Here is a 17,554-nt window from a genome sequence, read left to right as displayed (position 1 = left end):
ATCTAAACTGTTAGAAACTGACGCTGTAATTTGTCTGCTTATAACTCTCTCAAAACATTTTCCTAAGATAGAAGTAAGAGCAATAGGCCTGAAGTCTTTTAATTCAGTAGCTCCAGGTTTTTTAGGGATAGGTACAATATAAGACATTTTCCATAATTTGGGCATTGTCAAAGAATTAAGCAAGTTCTGGAATAACTCCAGCACAATACCTTTAAGTTCATGAACATTTTCTTTTAAAACTCTCCCTCTCAGGCCATCTGGCCCCGGGGCCGAGTTTGGCTTAATACTAGACAGGCTGGCTACAATCTCATGTTCATTCAGTGTAATGGGGACATATCCCAAAATGGACCTACACACACTATCACGTTCAGCACTAAAATCATTCTTGTCAAAACGACTGAAAAAAACATTTAAATCATTTGCAAAAGATGGAGAGGGGTGTGACAGGGGGGTACGCTTTTGCTTAGTTTCCCTGCCCATCATCACATTTAAACCTTCCCATGCTTTCTTGGCATTTCCTGAAAAATAGTGACATTCAACTTTATCTTTATATTCTATTTTTGCTTTACTCAGTTTAGATCTTAGTTCACATCTTTTTTCCTTAAGTAACTTAATATTACCATTTTTAAAAGCACATTTTTTCTCACGGATACATTCCTTAAGATCACTAGACATCCATAAGTTATTATTAGGAAATATTCTTACAGTTTTAGTACGGATGATTTTACTTTCATTAAACAACAGATATGATGTAAAAGTGTCAATTAGTTCATGAGGGGTGCCACATGAGTTAAGAAATAACCAATCGGTAGTCTCCAGCTCGCATTTCATCTCCTCCGTACAGTCCTCAGTCCAGATCTCAATTTCCTTAGTCACTGTCTTCTCCCGTCTCAGTTTAGCCCTGTAACGAGGGAGTAGATGGACGACATTATGGTCAGACTTCCCCAAGGCAGGCCTACAGGTGGATTTATAGGCGTCTAGTATGTTGCCATAGCACTTATCCAGGGTACGTGCCAGGCGGGTGGGACAGTCCATGTATTGATGTAGAGTGGGTAGATGGTCGGACAGATCACAGGAGTTAAAGTCCCCGAGCAACAGGACGGGTTGGTTAGCTGCACGGGACAGGGCGGTGTTATAGCTCTCGGCTATCCTGGCTGCAGCTCCCACGAAGTCCGGCCCAGGTACATAGGCCAATATGATTGTAATCTGGCCAAACTCCCTCGGGAGGTAAAAGGGGCGAAAGGAGACAACCAGGATTTCATAATCATGTGTGCACACACGTTCCCGGACGGTGTACTGGGTGGCCCAGCGTGTGTCCATATAGACACACAAACCACCGCCAATAGATTTCCGTGACGAATTAATGTCTCTGTCAGCCCGAATAATTGTGTAACCCGGCAAGTTGGGGTCTGACATATCCTCTTTCAACCAGCTTTCCGTAAAACAGATGAGGTTACTCTGTCGGAACTCATTGTCATATTGAACTTTAGCGGTCAGTTCATTCATCTTGTTGCTCAAAGAGCGAACATTAGAAAAAGTTATTACCGGTAGAGGATGTCTGCTGCCGCGCCTCCTTAGTCTTTCTCTCAATCCACCTCTCGATCCTCTTTTCTTTATTTTAGTCCCTTTTCGCGTTCCGGTGTTTTTGAGTTGCGGATACTTGACCAGCAGCTCCGGACCAGAGTCCCCCGGTTTGATTGAGTGCCTGAGTGACAACAGCTGGTCCCGCGTGTAGGTGAGGACGCCGGCTATATACTAAAACAATTATTCACTTCGCCTTTGGCGAATAATTGTTAAATATAATACAAAGTTACACAATAATATAGATATTTGTGTGATACATCGTTATTGATATGGATTTGCAGTGCATATTTCAGGGTTGCCAACGTTGGGTTTTTTGGGGGGTGGGGGAGTATGGGATTGCGGGCTGGCAGAGTTGTGGCCTCTCTTTCAGCGCAAGAAGCCTCACATCGTAACCAAAGAGTCCACTGGATTTTCCAAGCCTTCGCCTGTTGCTATATTGTGAATCTAGTGTTTGCATGATTACCTCATGTTATTTGGTCGTCAGCATAATCTAAGAATATAGTTAGATGGCTCCTGCTGATTGAGCCAAGCCTTTTTTTTCTCCTCTCCGTGTCAGTGGGGAAACCGTGTACTCTTTTCTCTGAGCGATGGGAGGATCCCAAGGCAGCACAGAACACCAGGGCAGAGACTAGATGCCAGGACAACACAGAGGGAATATGTATCAATGTATATATTAAGTGCAGGGTGCATACAAATTGTAATCAGAAAGGATTGGATTCCATTTATTTGCAATGGATTTCCTAAAACACATTATTTAACACCATCAACATGCTGCTGACCCACCTATCAGTCTCCTTTCCTATCTGGAAATCATAAAGATAACATTATTCATTGACCTTTTAAGATTACTTGGACCCTAATTTACCATATGTTTACTGAAACGACTTTGAATTCAAATGAGCAATGTTTACCTTAAAACAGTGTATTGACAATAACTACATAAACATACGTAAATGTATGTTTGAGTGTGAAAGTGAATATTTCAAACTATTAATTTCATCCTGATTCGCTTCAATGCAAAATATCAACAAATAATGACCCGTAGTAAGTAAAAGCCAGCCATTGGCAAGTAGTACAGCAATCAGAATGAGAAATTGTCTTTTTATACATTTTTGGTGAATATTTCAAACTATTAATTTAATCCTTATTCGCTATAATGCAAAATATCAACAAATTATGACCCGTAGTAAGTAAAACCCCACCATTGGCAACTATTACAGCAATCAGAATGAGAAAATGTATTTTTATAGATTTTTGGTGAATATTTCAAACTATGCCACCAGTCTATGGGGTGTAATTTGTAGACGGTCCCTAAAACAGAAAGCAGCCGGAACGTAAATTTAAATGCCTTTCTCGCACAGATATGGATAGGAAGGAACGATAACTGGTTCTGCTTTTTTGTCGATACGGTGTCATACACTGTCCTCAACATACTACAGCCGTAATGAAGTGCAATTGTATTGATTAATCCGATTGCGGGGTAAATGAAAACCGAATATCTTTTAATAACTTTTACCCGCTCCTAAGCGTTGAATCGCGTTTGTCATACAGAGATAACGAAAGAGGAAGAATACAATGGACGGTGGCGGAGATGAAATATCGGGTAAGTGTGTCTACAAAACGAATAAAATATGCTAATAGTTACATTTGGTGATTCGGCAAATAACATTACTTTAAGTCATGTAAGTGGGACATAGCTAAAGTTTTGAAGACCGCTGTAGAAGCGTCACAGAGGACACGCACCGCCGGGCGCCTATCCATTTGGCGAGTAGGCCTACAAGAGAGGCGGTGTGGCACAACTTACTGCCGCTGGTTTATAATTAATATAAATTAGTTATTATTAATTAATATAAAACAGCGCCACTTGTTTAACATGTTAATCGATTCTCAACAGATGAACGGATAGCGGAGGCTTGTCTCAGAGGGTAAGTAGCCCTAACTTAAAAAATCACCAAAACATGTTTACAAGTTACAAATGTAGATACGTCACAATGCCTTGCTCATGATTCAACTGGCTGTCTAATATGCAGAGCAAAGTTATGTGGTGTTATGTTTTCATAATATTGTGGCGAGCAGCACGGGAAGGACGAGACGGGAGCCCAGGGTAAAAGTCATACAACTCCCGCGCCCCATACACCGCACGGCTACGGGAGTTGTCTTTATTAGCACGAACTCAGAACACATAAAACCACACACACCTGACCCACACGAACAGCACTCTGGGTCAGGGTGCGACATTGAAACACTAAAAGCAACTAGAACCCCAGAATCCCCGGTCCCATGGCGACGGCGGCCACGCCCACGGTCGCCACACAGCCCCCACCTGAGGGGTCGGTCGCCCCGACGACCCCCTCACCCGACACATAGTCCCTCAAGTGTTCGGAAGGGCCGGCGTGGGAAGTCCGTCCCCAGCGGAACCCCAGAGTCACAGAGGGCACCACCTCCATCGTGGCCCCCACCAGGCTCTGCTGTAGGGGGCGCCGAACGCGGCCATTCGGGCACCCCATCCTCGCTGTCACCTGCGCCGCCACAGCGCAGGGGCCGCCTCAGCCACCTCCCGACCCTCACCGTCGATCCGCCGGACGGTTGGTCGAGTACTCAGCGGCAGGCGCTCCATCAGTCCCCCCGGGAAGGCCTTGAGCGCCAGGGACAGCCGCTGAATGGTTTGGGTAGCCGCGTAGTGTCGATCTGGACATCCGCGGCGTAACCCCTTCTGGCGGCGGCAGGTAGCCTGGTCAACGACCGCTGGTCGTTAACACCGCCTCTCCAGCGCCCTGGTCCGGGCCTGAAGGTCTCGCTCTCTGCGTCTCTGCGTTGCCCCGGACGCGCAACACCCATGCTGCCGTCCCCACCCACGCTTTTACCCACCTCGGCTACCACGCCAGGCGGTAGCCGAGGTGGGCTACCGCCTCTCTGGCGGCGCCCCGCTGGCCCCCCCCCAGCCGTAGAGCCACCCCACCAGCCTGACTGGACCAGGTGTGGCTCCAGCTCGCGGCTACAGGGGGGGGTGCGTGCTCCATGGGCTCGACCGCCATCGCCCTCTCCCGTGTGCACTGGGCCATCCCACTTCTGACACCAATGTGGCGAGCAGCACAGGAAGGACGAGACGGGAGCCCAGGGTAAAAGTCATACAACTCCCGCGCCCCATACACCGCACGGCTACGGGAGTTGTCTTTATTAGCACGAACTCATAAGAACACATAAAACCACACACACCTGACCCACACGAACAGCACTCTGGGTCAGGGTGCGACATTGAAACACTAAAAGCAACTAAAACCCCAGAATCCCCGGTCCCATGGCGACGGCGGCCACGCCCACGGTCGCCACAATATATTCTAATGTGGAATAAAAAAAAGATTATCTGCTAATATAATGATCACCCAGACCAGTATTGTCCTTTATACATAGGCCTAATAAGTAATAAACGTAGGATCAGAGGTCTTGTGAGCTGGAAGAATTTATAAGCAGTGTGATCATAGCTAATGGTTCTGTGTTGAAGCAATGGATAACCCCCCTGTATGTCTTAGGTTCATGGAGGAGGAGCTGAGGGAGGGTCACCAGGACAACGAGGCTCCAGCCCTGCCACTCGGCCCCGAGCCGCAGAGTGAGACAGAGAGAAACTTGATGGATGAGTTGGGCCGAAGGGTTCGCCAACATAGCTCCATTCTCAAAGGCAACAAAGAGTTACAAGAGTATGTTGTTTATATTAGCTTGTTCTTTTTTCATAATTTTCCGTGCACTTCAAACCAGCACTTTTCTTGCATCCAAATTCACCTCGAAATCATGCATTCCATATCTGTTGCGGCTTCCAAACGCAAACCTTTTAGCCGCTGAGAGTATATGAGGTTTGGGTCCTCAGGTACGTAGATTTGTGACGCGCTATAGTAGATTATTTTAAAGATACGCTGAGATCCAAATATGCTTAGGTGCATTTATTGTAACAAAACAGCACAGAGCTACAGCGCAGCAAGGATGGATAAACGTGAAAATGAGACTGGCGGATTAAACAGGAAAAAAGGGTGATAAATGAATGAATGAGTAGCGGTAGCGGTCAACAAAAATTACGGCTACTCCCAACCCTGACTCTCTCTCTCTCTCTCATCTGCGTCACCGGTGAGTGCCCACCTTTACGCACACACACTTCCGCACCGTGCACACGCCCACTCCCAGGTGAACCACGCCCTCTGCAACACACACACACTCTAACACACCGTGCTGCTCATCTTCAGCCTGTATGTCTCTTACACACCAGCCCCTAATTATTAGGTCTCACATAATAATTCACACTTCAAAACACAATAGGAGACATAATAAATCATCATATCAATTTCAACGATAATGCAAAAATGTCTAATAAATTGCTCAAGTCCATGAAAAGTCATTACAACGAATATTCCTTCTTCTGGTCGTCATGACCGATTAGTGCAAAGTCCATCTGACGTCCGAAAACACAAAGTCCATATAGAGGTCAGCAACGTCCTCATGCTGCCTCCTCCTTCTCCAGCAACAAACACACCTTGGATATGGGTCTGTCCAAGCAACTGGTTCTTGTCTTAATCCGAATTTGACGCACAAATCCCTTGCGATCTGGAAAAGTTTGCAAGACACGTCCCATAATCCAAGAATTACGAGGTGCAGTACTGTCCATTAGCAAAACTAGATCTCCTGCGACAAGGTTTCTCTGGACCCCAGTCCATCTCTGTCGTTCCTGTAACAGAGGCAGGTACTCCTTTGTCCAGCGCTTCCAGAACAGATCAGATATGTACTGGACTTGTCTCCATCTTCTCTGTGCGTACAGGTCTGCTGCTTGGAACTCTCCAGGTGGTAATGAAGGCTGGTTTTTAAGCAGTAACAGATGGTTCGGCGTCAGTGCTTCCAGGTCGTTAGGATCTGTGGAGGCCTTGGTGATGGGCCTGCTGTTAATAATGGCTTCCACTTCGCAAAGAACTGTGTGGAGTCCCTCCTCATCCAAGCGTTGTACTTTGAGAGTGGAGTTCAGGACTTTCCTCACCGATCTAATAAGCCTTTCCCACACTCCTCCATGATGTGATCCAGCAGGGGGGTTGAACGTCCACTTAATGCCCTTTTGAAGTAACACATCATGCACCTGTGCCTGGTTCCACTGCGCAATCGTTGTTTTTAGCTCACGTTCTGCACCCACAAAATTTGTCCCATTATCAGAGCGCAGCTCGCGGACCTGTCCTCTTCTGGCTATAAAACGCCTTAGTGCATTTATGAAGGAGTCAGTGTCCAGAGAAGGTGCCACCTCGATGTGAATAGCTCTCAATACAAGACAGGTAAATAGGACACCATACCTCTTCACTGTACTCCTCCTGCTCCTCACTTCGATGGGTCCAAAATAATCAACCCCTACACATGTGAATGGAGGTTCATCAGGCTTGAGTCGGTCTGTGGGCAAGTCTGCCATCTGCTGGCAAACTGGAGTGGCATTAAGTCTTCTGCAGATGGTGCACTTGGACAGAACTCTCTTAATGGCAGTACTTGCTCCTGTCATCCAGTATTTCTCCCTGAGCTTGGACAACATGTGGTTGCGGCCGCTGTGTCCTACCTCTTGATGTATATTTCTCAGCAGCAGGGTAGAAATATGAAGGTCTTTTGCCAGAATGATAGGATGCTTAGACTCCAAAGGCAGTGCTGCTTTGCTAAGCCGTCCTCCCACACGCAAGACTCCATCCTCCAGCCTTGGACACAATTTGTGCAGGTGACTATTTTTCTTGACATTTTGTCCCTTTTCCAGACACGAGAGCTCCTCAAAAAACTTTCTCTTCTGGCAAAACTGAATTATGGCCAGCTCAGCCTTGTCAATGTCCTCCAATGTAGGAGCTCCCAGAACAGCTGCACCTTTAAATGTGCACCTTTCCTGCTCCATCATTCTCTGTTGCTGCATGCTCTCTTCACTCTGATTGGCTATTAGCCTTTTTCTCTTCCTGATACAGGACGACAACCATTCCTTGTATTTCAGCCACCACGCCACAGCTTTCTTTAATCGGATCCACGAGGAATAATGATGGATCAGGTGAGTAGTGGGATCCTCTTCAGCTTGTACAGCATTGACAACAGCAGTTTTCTTCACCTCTGGATCGTCCTGGGGGAGATGACTCACAGGCTCAGGGTTCACAGGCCATTCTGTTTCAGGTTGGCAAAGAAACGGAGGTCCTGTTAACCAGAGTCTGTCCTTCAGAAATGCCTCCACTTTGAGCCCTCTGGATGCTGCGTCTGCTGGATTTGAAGCTGTATCCACGTACCTCCACTGAGCGGGGTGAGATGATTTCAGGATCTCCGAAACACGATTGGCAACAAACACCTTAAATCTGGAGCTTTCGTTGTTAATGTATTTCAGCACAGAAGCACTATCAGTCCAAAACACAGATTCCTGAAGACTCATGTGTAGTTCTTTCTTCCACAGGACATCCATGCGACTGGCCATTGTTGCAGCAATCAGTTCCATTCTTGGAATTGTAACTGTCTTCAGTGGAGCAACACGAGCCTTTCCCATAATGAAAGCACTGTGCATTTGGAGGTGCTCATTCTGTAACAGCAGGTAAGTGACTGTACCATAGCCTTCCTCAGAAGCATCGCAGAAATGGTGTAGTTGCGCAGTAATAACATCTCCAAACTCCAGAGGTTTTAGACATCTGGGCAACTCAAAGTTGTCCAGTAGGTGGAGCCCTTGCACCCACTTAAACCACTCTTTGGAGACAGTCTCTGGTATGGGATCATCCCAACCAACTCCTCTTCTGCACAAATCCCTCAAGATCCTTTTTGCTGTCAGAACAAGGGGACTTAACATGCCCAGAGGGTCATAAATGGAGCTTACGGTAGAAAGGATGCCTCTGCGGTTGAGTGGTCTGTCCTTCCATACAATTTTGAATTTAAAGGTGTCTGACTTGATACACCACTCTACACCCAGCACTCTTTCAATGGGCACAAACTCCCGGTCCAGGTCCAACTGCTCCATGCCTTTAGCTCTGCGGGGCTCTGGGATGGTCTTGAGCACTTCAGATCTGTTACTGTGCCACTTGGTCAAACAGAATCCCCCTTTAGCGCACAGAGACATGAGCTCATGACAGAGGATCAGTGCCTCCTCCTCTGTTGCAACTGCCACCAAACAATCGTCCACATAAAAGCAGTGCTGCAGCTTGTCCACTGTCTCCTCCTTATGCTCATGTCCAAAATCCTCTGCACATTTCCTGAGGGAAAAGTTGGCGCAGCTAGGGGAGGATGTAGCTCCGAAAAGATGTACCTTCATCCTGTATTCACATGGTGCTTGGTTCAAGTCTCCTTGTGACCACCAGAGGAATCGCAGCAGATCAGCATCATCTGGGGGCACTTGCACCTGGTGAAACATAGCTTCTATGTCAGCCATGATGACCACAGGTTCCCTCCTGAACCTGGTCACAACTCCAATCAGTGAGCTGGTTAGATCGGGCCCTTGCAACAGCTCTTCATTCAGAGATTGTCCTTTGTAACTGGCACCACAATCAAAAACAACTCTGAGCTTTCCCTTTGTCGGGTGGTAGACACCATGGTGCGGTATGTACCAGACCCTGCCATCACTTCTTTCCAGCTCTGCATCAGGAACCTTTTCAGCATAACCTTTACCAAGTAGATCGTTAATAAAGGTGTTATACTCCCTGTAAAACACTGGATCCCTCTGGAGCCTCCTCTTCAGATGGTTTTGACGCTGTTCCACCACTTTCCTGTTATTTGGCATGCTGACGTTTGGATTTTTCAAAGGCAGGGCGACCTGGTAGTGACCATTGACATGTTTGGCTGACTTTGTGACCATGTCCATGAACCTCAGGTCTTCCCTGGACAGACCCACTTGTTCCTCCACAGCAGATTCTGGAAAGTCCATCTTAAATTGCTGTTGCCACAGTTCATCCAAATTTACAATGGACACACGGTTCACAGTTACTGGCTGCTCACAGTAATTGGCCTCTCCACCGTTTCCTGTCAGTGGTCCATTTACCGTCCAGCCCAGCGCCGTCCTTATAGCGTAGGGTCCATTGTGCTCACTGCGGATAACTTCCAGCGGTTCCATGGCTCGTGGAACATTCGTTCCAATCAGCAACTCAATTCCAGCCTCAATCTGTGGTAAGGAGATGTGTTTTAAATATGGCCACCTTGTCAGATCCTTATTTGTGGGTATGTTTGCTTTGTGGACTGGCATTGACAACTGAGTATACGCTTTTGGCAACTCAATGAAGCTGTCATCTTCAAGTGCTGCCACCTCCAGCTCTGGCACAATGTAGCTACTGACCACCTTCTCCTGCCCCATGGTCCTGAGAAGAATGTTGGCTCTCTTCCCAGACAAATTGAGCTTCTGCTTCAGACTCTCAGTACAGAACACCGCAGTACTTCCCTGGTCCAAAAAGGCGTATGTGAGAATGATTTTATTGCCCTTCTTCGCCTTCACTTGGATCGGCACGATAGGAAGCTTGCAATCCATCTCACCAGCCCCTGTAAGCCCACTGGAAACCAAGGTGTCGTCCACTGTAACCTGGATGCTTCTCTCAGCTGGTTCTGCCGTTGCCACACTATCCTTATGGAGCACAGTTGGATGTCTTAGGCCACACTTCGAGCAGGAAATCTTCCTTTGGCAATTTTTGCTTATGTGTCCTATACACAGGCAGCGAAAACAAGCACCATTTTCCTTCAGGAAGTCAATTTTCTCTTTGTGTGCCATTTTTTCCAACCGCGCACACACATCCAATGTGTGTCCTCCGGTGCAGCAGGGACAGATCTTCTTGGCTGGTGGTTTTATGTATGTAGCTTTCACAGGTTGAGCTGTTCTCTCCACACGATTCACTGTGGTAGCGAAGCTGGTTCCTCTGATGCTGGAGCGAGGGGGAGGTTTGTGTTTCATTTGTTTAGTTGTTATAACAGTGTCCTGAATGTTTCCAAACACAGGGTCTGTCAAGATTTTTACCTGTTTTTCAACAAAGTTGGCAATATCCACAAACCTTGCTCTCCTATTGTACCTTTCCTGCAGGTCACATGCGTCGCACCTCCAGCGGTCTCGGAGTTTGTACGGCAGTTTTTTAATGATTTCCACCATGTTTGTGGGTGTGTCCAGATCACTTAAATACTGCACATCCTCCAAAGCGTTGCAGCATCCACGCAGAAAGAGGCCGTACTCCTGGAGGGCTTTCACATCTTCTGTTTTAATAGTGGGCCATGACAAAGCTCTCTCCATGTAAGCTGCTGCCACCTTTTGCTCATTGCCATAGTGCTCTTTCAATAGAGCCTTTGCCTTCACATATCCTCTGCTCGACTCAATGTGCTGACAGCTCCTCACTAGTCCCTTTGCATGCCCTTTGGTGTATTGTTCAAGGAAGTAGAGTCTGTCACAGTTGTTACTGGTGTTTCGCTCAACTCCATTTTCAAATGCTTTAATAAACGAATGGTATTTGAGTGGGTTACCATCGAAAATGGGAATTTCCCTTTTTGGGAGTGCTGAGAGGCATTGTTGTTGCATCAAGAGTGTTGAAATTTCATTTTGTTTTCTCATTATGTCCAGCACACTGTCATTTTGTGATGCATCAGTTTGTGTAACATTGGTCACAGGATCTTCAGGAGTGGTTAGATAACGTTGGAGCAGGTAAGAAGGACCTGGGAGATGTTTTACGTCAGGTAAGTGAGTGACTTTAGGCTTCACAACTGTCTGTGTGGTTTCAATTGCGTTGGATTTTAGTTTAACTGGCAGTGATGGGACAAATTCCATAGCATTGTTGTTAAGTTGTTGTTTTGAGCATGTCTTTTCATAGTATGAGTTCATCCCATCTGAAACCTTTGACTTTGATTTACTGCCAACACTGCTTTGTGATTTTATAACACTTAGTTTTGCCATTTCCTCAGCGATTTCATTCTCCAGTAAAAGCTGTTCTCTTCTTTTGCGTAGCTTTAACTCCTCTTCATCCAATGCATGTTTTTCCTTTAATGCCTTTTGTTTTGTTGCCAAAATTGCAAGATTTGTTTCCGTTTTTAAGCGAGCAGATGAGCGTGAAGCCAAGGATGAGGAATGATGTGAGCGTGATTTCTTGGTTGCATTTGAGATGCTGTCACAGGGCTGTAGTTCATCCTGAGGATCTTGTCCAGTGGAAACAGGTACTGGAGGGTCAGCAACAGACAAATCCTTACTTTTTTCGACAGGAATTTGTTCTGCATAATTTATTTCCTTTGTTGGTTGCTCAGAAGTATTTGTCTGTAGTGGTAATTCATTTGAGTTTTCATGCGGATTTTCCTTTATCCATTTTTCCACTTGTTCCTTGAATGCATCACTGTAATCCATAATGCTAGAAAACCACTCTTTTTGTTTTTTATGTTCATCATCAGGAAGAAGTTGCAATACTTCGTTGTGCAGGTCAGTGGCCTTTTTACACAGTGCATTCAAGTTATTCAGTTGTGAGGGGATTTCAGTTACATTTTCTTTTGATTTCATGTGCGCTTTTATTTGCGGAATAAGCTCTTTGATTTTATTAACGGCACTTTTGCGCTCATGCTGCAACCGTTCGATTTTATTTTCCATTGCTTTGGCCGTCAGTTTGATTTCCCTCTTTTCACGTTCCATGTTTGAACATTCAGCATCAGCGTTTATTTGACTCATTTTCGTTAGATTGTATTTTTGTATGAAGCAACACAATCACATTTCATTCAAGAGCGTATTCAAATCCATCCATAGACATTGCATTTCAATTCATTGACAGAGCGGATTCGATCCAAGCATTTCAACAAGCAGTAGGTCTTTAGACAACATCAGCCGCCACATGCCACAAAGTCCCGACATCACAATCCATTAAAGCACGGAGAATATGCGCCACCATCAATGCGCCAATGCAACCAGCGTATCCATTTAATACATTGTCCTCATTTGACTCAATGCATTCCAATCGAAGCGGATTCCTTAATCCACAAACATTAACAGGTTCAGGCCTACCTGTTCCCAGGTAAATGTTTGGCGTGGTGTGGCACTTAGCTGTGGCTCCTTCGTTCTCGGGCTAGTCGGTGCGGGACGACTTGGTTCTTTGATGCGGCTTGATGATTTTCATTAAACGCCTGTTTTTTGTTGACAAATGTTGCGGCTTCCAAACGCAAACCTTTTAGCCGCTGAGAGTATATGAGGTTTGGGTCCTCAGGTACGTAGATTTGTGACGCGCTATAGTAGATTATTTTGAAGATACGCTGAGATCCAAATATGCTTAGGTGCATTTATTGTAACAAAACAGCACAGAGCTACAGCGCAGCAAGGATGGATAAACGTGAAAATGAGACTGGCGGATTAAACAGGAAAAAAGGGTGATAAATGAATGAATGAGTAGCGGTAGCGGTCAACAAAAATTACGGCTACTCCCAACCCTGACTCTCTCTCTCTCTCTCATCTGCGTCACCGGTGAGTGCCCACCTTTACGCACACACACTTCCGCACCGTGCACACGCCCACTCCCAGGTGAACCACGCCCTCTGCAACACACACACACTCTAACACACCGTGCTGCTCATCTTCAGCCTGTATGTCTCTTACAATATCCATAATCCATTCATAATGCCTGCGGCTACTGTTTTCCTCTCTCCTAGCTCCATCGATGGGGTGATTCAAATACCAGGTTCCATGATTGACAAGTTCTCACAGCTGGCAGGCAAAGTGTTTAAGAATGGGGTGACCTGGGATAAAATCATATTGCTGTTCTATGTTGCCGGAAGGATGGCAATAAAGGTGTGTGTGTGTGTGTGTGAGCAAACAACACTGATCAACCCACTGCTATACACACACACACCAACAAACCAATACAAACCTGCCCACAACCACCCACACTATATGGTACACAATTATTTAAATGAGTGTGTGTGTGTGTGTACGATTGGATTTGTGTGTGGGTGTACACGTGCATGTGTGTGCATGTGTGTTTTTTGTGTGTACGTGTGTGTGTCACTCTGGCTTCCAGGTGATGGAAGATAATCTGCCTCAACTGGTGATTGAGATCTTCAAGTTGACGTTGAATTACTTCAAGGAGAAACTACTGGGCTGGGTCCATAGCCATGGAGGATGGGTAGGTTGGAGCCTGTCCACCTCACCACACACACTTGAGTCTTACTGACCTTGGATGTGCTATGCAGCAAAGACAAACAATACATTTACACCTGTGTTTAGAGTCACTCACTTTGTAGAACCATACAGCAAGGTTACACAGGTGGAATAAGAAACAGGAAGGATATTTGTACAGAATTAAGTCTGTACACAATACATAATTAAGTAAAGGATAATGTATACAACGGGAAATAATGATTGATAATGACCGGCGACGTTCTATACTTTATCCCGCTTATTACACGGCTACTTGCCAAAACGAAAAAATTACTTCAAACTGTGTGTCTTTTTACAATACATTTGTTACCAGCATTTGTAGTGTTGATCAGCAGAGAAATAGTCTGCCAAAGACATTGACGTCGCTTAGCAACCAAATACGCTGGGGTTGATAAGTTACCGGACTACTTGCGGAGTGATACGAAAGATGGCAAAAAATCCACTTTCCTTGACAGCGGTCATTATATGCTTAGCAATGGTCATTATCGAAAAATAATTCATCACAGGAAGTCAGGAAGGCTCATGCAAGATTCAGATTATCAGATTTACAGATTGCAGATTCAGATTGCAGATTCAGATTATCAATACAAAATATAATCAATATAATAAATCAATTTAATTTAAACATCATGATATATTATTACAGGTTATTAAGTTATTACAATGAGCTCCACCTTTACCAGTTGCAACATCAGATGTGCATATTAATGCATCCCTATTTATAATCCAGAGATTATATACGATTCTGAAATGGGCCATTCTTCATTAGTTCTTACTTTTTGTACTTTGGGTATATTTACTTCTAATACTTATGTACTATTAAATAAGTACAGGACTTTTACTTGATAAGTTTATTTACACTAATTGCTACTTTTACTTAAGAAAAATATCTGAGTACTCCTACCAATGGTTTATTCCAAATGGTTCATTCCCTCTAAGAATCAATGTCAAATTGTTCAATTGAAAATAGCCATTCACCTGAAATCACAATTTTGTTATTTCAGTGCATCGGTTTTGTGCATCGTTCTTTTCCACTTCTCTTACATCATAGCTAAGAATAGGCTCATATCAAATTCATATTTAATTCTGCCTTAACATAATTATATCCCTATTCCCTAATATCTCTCTCTCTCTCACTCACTCACTCACTCACTCACTCACTCACTCACTCACTCACTTTCACTCTCTCTCATATCAACAGAGCAACTGTCTGTCAGAGCTGAGTGGCCGTATGCAGGGCATGCCACTCACCACCAACCAGACACTTATCGTCATCGCCGGGCTGGCTTTCCTGAGCATCGTCACCTGGAAGCTGACAAGAGGCACCTGAGACACACACACACCCTCAAAGATCTGCACTCACCAGCGAGCGCCCTCGCATTGACAGAGATGTGTTACCGCAACCAGTTCAGGAACCAGAAGTCACCAGAGAGTGCCAGTTCTCTTCATATTAGACGTTCTCTGCTATAGTTAAATGAACTATAGTTAACTAGCTACATTTGTAAAAAATTGTTGCAATTGGATTTTCTTCAGTTGTTTTTTGCATTTTAATGTTTTCATTCCATGTGGTTGCTTTTAAGCAATAAATGAATCCAACCAATCAATTTTCAGGCAATTAGCTTCTTCTTTTTTTTTTACTGCAGTTGTGTATTTGAAAAAAAGAATTGCACAATTTTAAATTGTCCCACAAATTCTAAGTATTTTAAGTGACATGTTCACCAGAACATTAGTTTGTGTTAATGAAGAAGCAAGTTGGATTAGTTGAACTTACTAACAGGCCCCAGTGTGACGGAAGCAATGCAGGCATTCTTCAAGTATTGCAGAAGCAAAATATGATCACAGAGATGCTGGTTAATCAACAGTAACAGGCTTAACTGCCAGTTAAAGACGTTGCAGTGTTCAAGGGTGATCGACTTTGCTATAGATCCTATATTAGATCTTTTGAACAAGTCATTGAACAGAGAGCTGACAATGATCAGGACAAGCTGATCATTGATCAACCACGAGAGCTTTTGCGTAGCTGCAAAAACATGCTACCGCACAGAGGATTCAAGGGAGCAAAACGACTGCTTCAGAAGCATTAATGGAGATGAGCTAATGATAGCTAGCGCTTACATTGAAAAAGTCTTGAATTGGTCACAAATCAAGTCTGAAGGCGGAAAAGCATTGAAAGCATATGCTGTATTTTTGACTGGCTGTCGTAAGACAATGGAAGATGTGGAGTATATTGAGCGAATGGGAGGGGTTTTATCCTCACAAAATGGGTGAGAAGCATTAGGAAGGTCTTGCCATCCATCCATGCAGAAAATCCATGCAGAAAATGCAGCCAAAATATCTTGATCTGTGATCAGTGGTGCCCAGAAGTTTATCCATTTGCATACAGTATCAAGCTGCAGGACAAGCCAAGAACTAGAAGAGACATCCTGCTGAATCTCTGTTGTAAATTCTATCGATAACCCTCTTGGCTTCCTGACACCAGTTGTTTTTCCTTTGAGGGACCTGTGCAAGGAAAAGTAAGGCTGGGCAGAAATCAGTGGCTGGCAGGCTGATCAATGGCGTGTAAGTGGCTGGAAGATCTCACTCACCTCTCAGACTTCAGCGTAAACAGATGTGTTTAGCATATGGGATTTAGTCACACAGTAGAAGCAGGGTTGCATCACTTCTCTGATGCAAGTGAGCACGCCTTTGGCACAGCGTCTTACAGTACCTTGTGTTGATGAATGAACAAGGCAGAACCAATTGTTCCTCCGTAATCAGGAAGTGTAGAGTAGCCCAGCTTAAACAAGTCACCATTTCAAGGCTTGAGTTAACTGCAGTAGTTGTCACAGTGAAGGTGGACAAGATGCTGCTAGAAGTCTGTTTTCTGGACCCACAGAAAACAGACTTTTTCCAAACCTATTTAATTAATATAGCATATTCGCAAGATAATGATTATATTTTATTTTAATTTATAGTAGCTTTATCCCATAGTAGTCACTAATGAACTTTTCATAACACGTAATATTAATACAAGTAATACTAATCTGTGATGTATGTGTGTAAGTCTGCACAGTTTGAACTCCTACCACATTTCAGGAAATTATTCAGCCATTATTCAGGTTTTTAATTTTTTTGATGCATCTTAGGGTACTGATGCTGATAGCCATTTGTTTCCCAGTAAACGTGCTGGGTGCTGGCAGGTGGAGGAGTAGTGATGTTGGCCTGATGTTAACAGGTGGAGAAGCAGGGATATTGGCCTGATGCTGACAGGTAGAGGAGAAGGGTGGCAGGTGGAGTAGCAGTCATGTTGGCTGGATGCTGGCAGTTGGTGGAGCAGATGGTAAGTTCAAATGCTTCCATTGCAACCATTCATGTGTTTGAAAGCACCTTTAGGATTGTTTTGGGGTGGTTGGGTGTTGAAGTCTTTGTTGAGGTCTTGGCTACTGATGTTCCTTTTCATCTTTTTGGATTGGTGCTTGCTTCCAAGATTACCATCTTTTAAGTGTTTTCATTTTGTTGTTTCTTTTGCCTAGATTCTCCACCTCAGCCGTATGTATCTTTTAACGATTTTTTCTTGTACTCAGCAGCATGACTGAAGCCTGCTGAAGAGGGCCTAAGCTTCTTTCTGCAAGACACCCACTGCACTGGGGAGCTCTATGAGGGAGGAACCAGTTTTGGTGCTAAATAGTTACTCAATTTAGTTAATTAAATTGCACACTTCTTGGGATGGACGACAAAGAGCACCAGCCTTAAACTTTTACGTTCACTAATATGATCAATTTATCCAGCACAACGATGATCATTATAATCGGTTACATTTTTGCCTTTTTCACAGATGCTGGCAAACCTGATGAGTTTGTGGACAACATAGCCTGCAAGATG

At 44.6% G+C, this 17,554-nt stretch overlaps 2 protein-coding genes across 4 annotated transcripts in view; both read left to right on the top strand.

Annotated features, from left to right (window-relative positions):
- On the top strand, positions 1–15,291 carry LOC311372623 (apoptosis regulator BAX-like). Of its 3 annotated transcripts, none has more exons than XM_084488127.1 (8): positions 1–1,492; positions 1,623–1,735; positions 3,136–3,187; positions 3,479–3,509; positions 5,115–5,279; positions 13,186–13,324; positions 13,554–13,658; positions 14,895–15,291. In XM_084488127.1, the coding sequence occupies exons 3-8, from the start codon at positions 3,160–3,162 to the stop codon at positions 15,021–15,023; spliced, it is 597 nt and encodes a 198-aa protein (XP_084344253.1). In that variant the 5' UTR covers positions 1–1,492; positions 1,623–1,735; positions 3,136–3,159; the 3' UTR covers positions 15,024–15,291. The 3 variants fall into 3 exon arrangements, with proteins under 3 accessions (XP_084344253.1, XP_084344252.1, XP_084344251.1); XM_084488126.1 differs by having other exon boundaries at positions 3,112–3,187; XM_084488125.1 differs by lacking the exons at positions 1–1,492; positions 1,623–1,735 and having other exon boundaries at positions 2,902–3,187.
- A 1,685-nt stretch (positions 15,292–16,976) lies between these two features.
- LOC311389575 (voltage-gated potassium channel KCNC1-like) overlaps positions 16,977–17,554 on the top strand; it is a gene marked incomplete at its 5' end in the record, with an annotated part of 41,639 nt that continues 41,061 nt past the window's right edge. The window contains one exon of the mRNA XM_084488744.1: positions 16,977–17,012. Within this exon, the coding sequence (XP_084344870.1) occupies positions 16,977–17,012 (36 nt within the window). The remainder of the gene's footprint in view (positions 17,013–17,554) is intronic.

The sequence above is a fragment of the Micromesistius poutassou genome (assembly GCF_964030765.1).
Source record: "Micromesistius poutassou genome assembly, chromosome: 1".
In the NCBI taxonomy this organism is placed as follows: Eukaryota; Metazoa; Chordata; class Actinopteri; order Gadiformes; family Gadidae; genus Micromesistius; species Micromesistius poutassou.
The sequence above is the reverse complement of the archived record's forward strand: the minus strand, read 5'-3'. Positions and strand labels throughout refer to the sequence as shown.

What these genes read in the sequence shown, in the direction of transcription:
- LOC311372623 (XM_084488127.1), top strand. Translation starts at nt 3,160, where the DNA reads ATGGACGGTGGCGGAGATGAAATATCGG. An exon ending in TGGCGGAGATGAAATATCGG is followed by an intron (nt 3,188 to 3,478) that starts GTAAGTGTGTCT and finishes GATTCTCAACAG; the next exon opens with ATGAACGGATAGCGGAGGCT. An exon ending in TCCATAGCCATGGAGGATGG is followed by an intron (nt 13,659 to 14,894) that starts GTAGGTTGGAGC and finishes TCATATCAACAG; the next exon opens with AGCAACTGTCTGTCAGAGCT.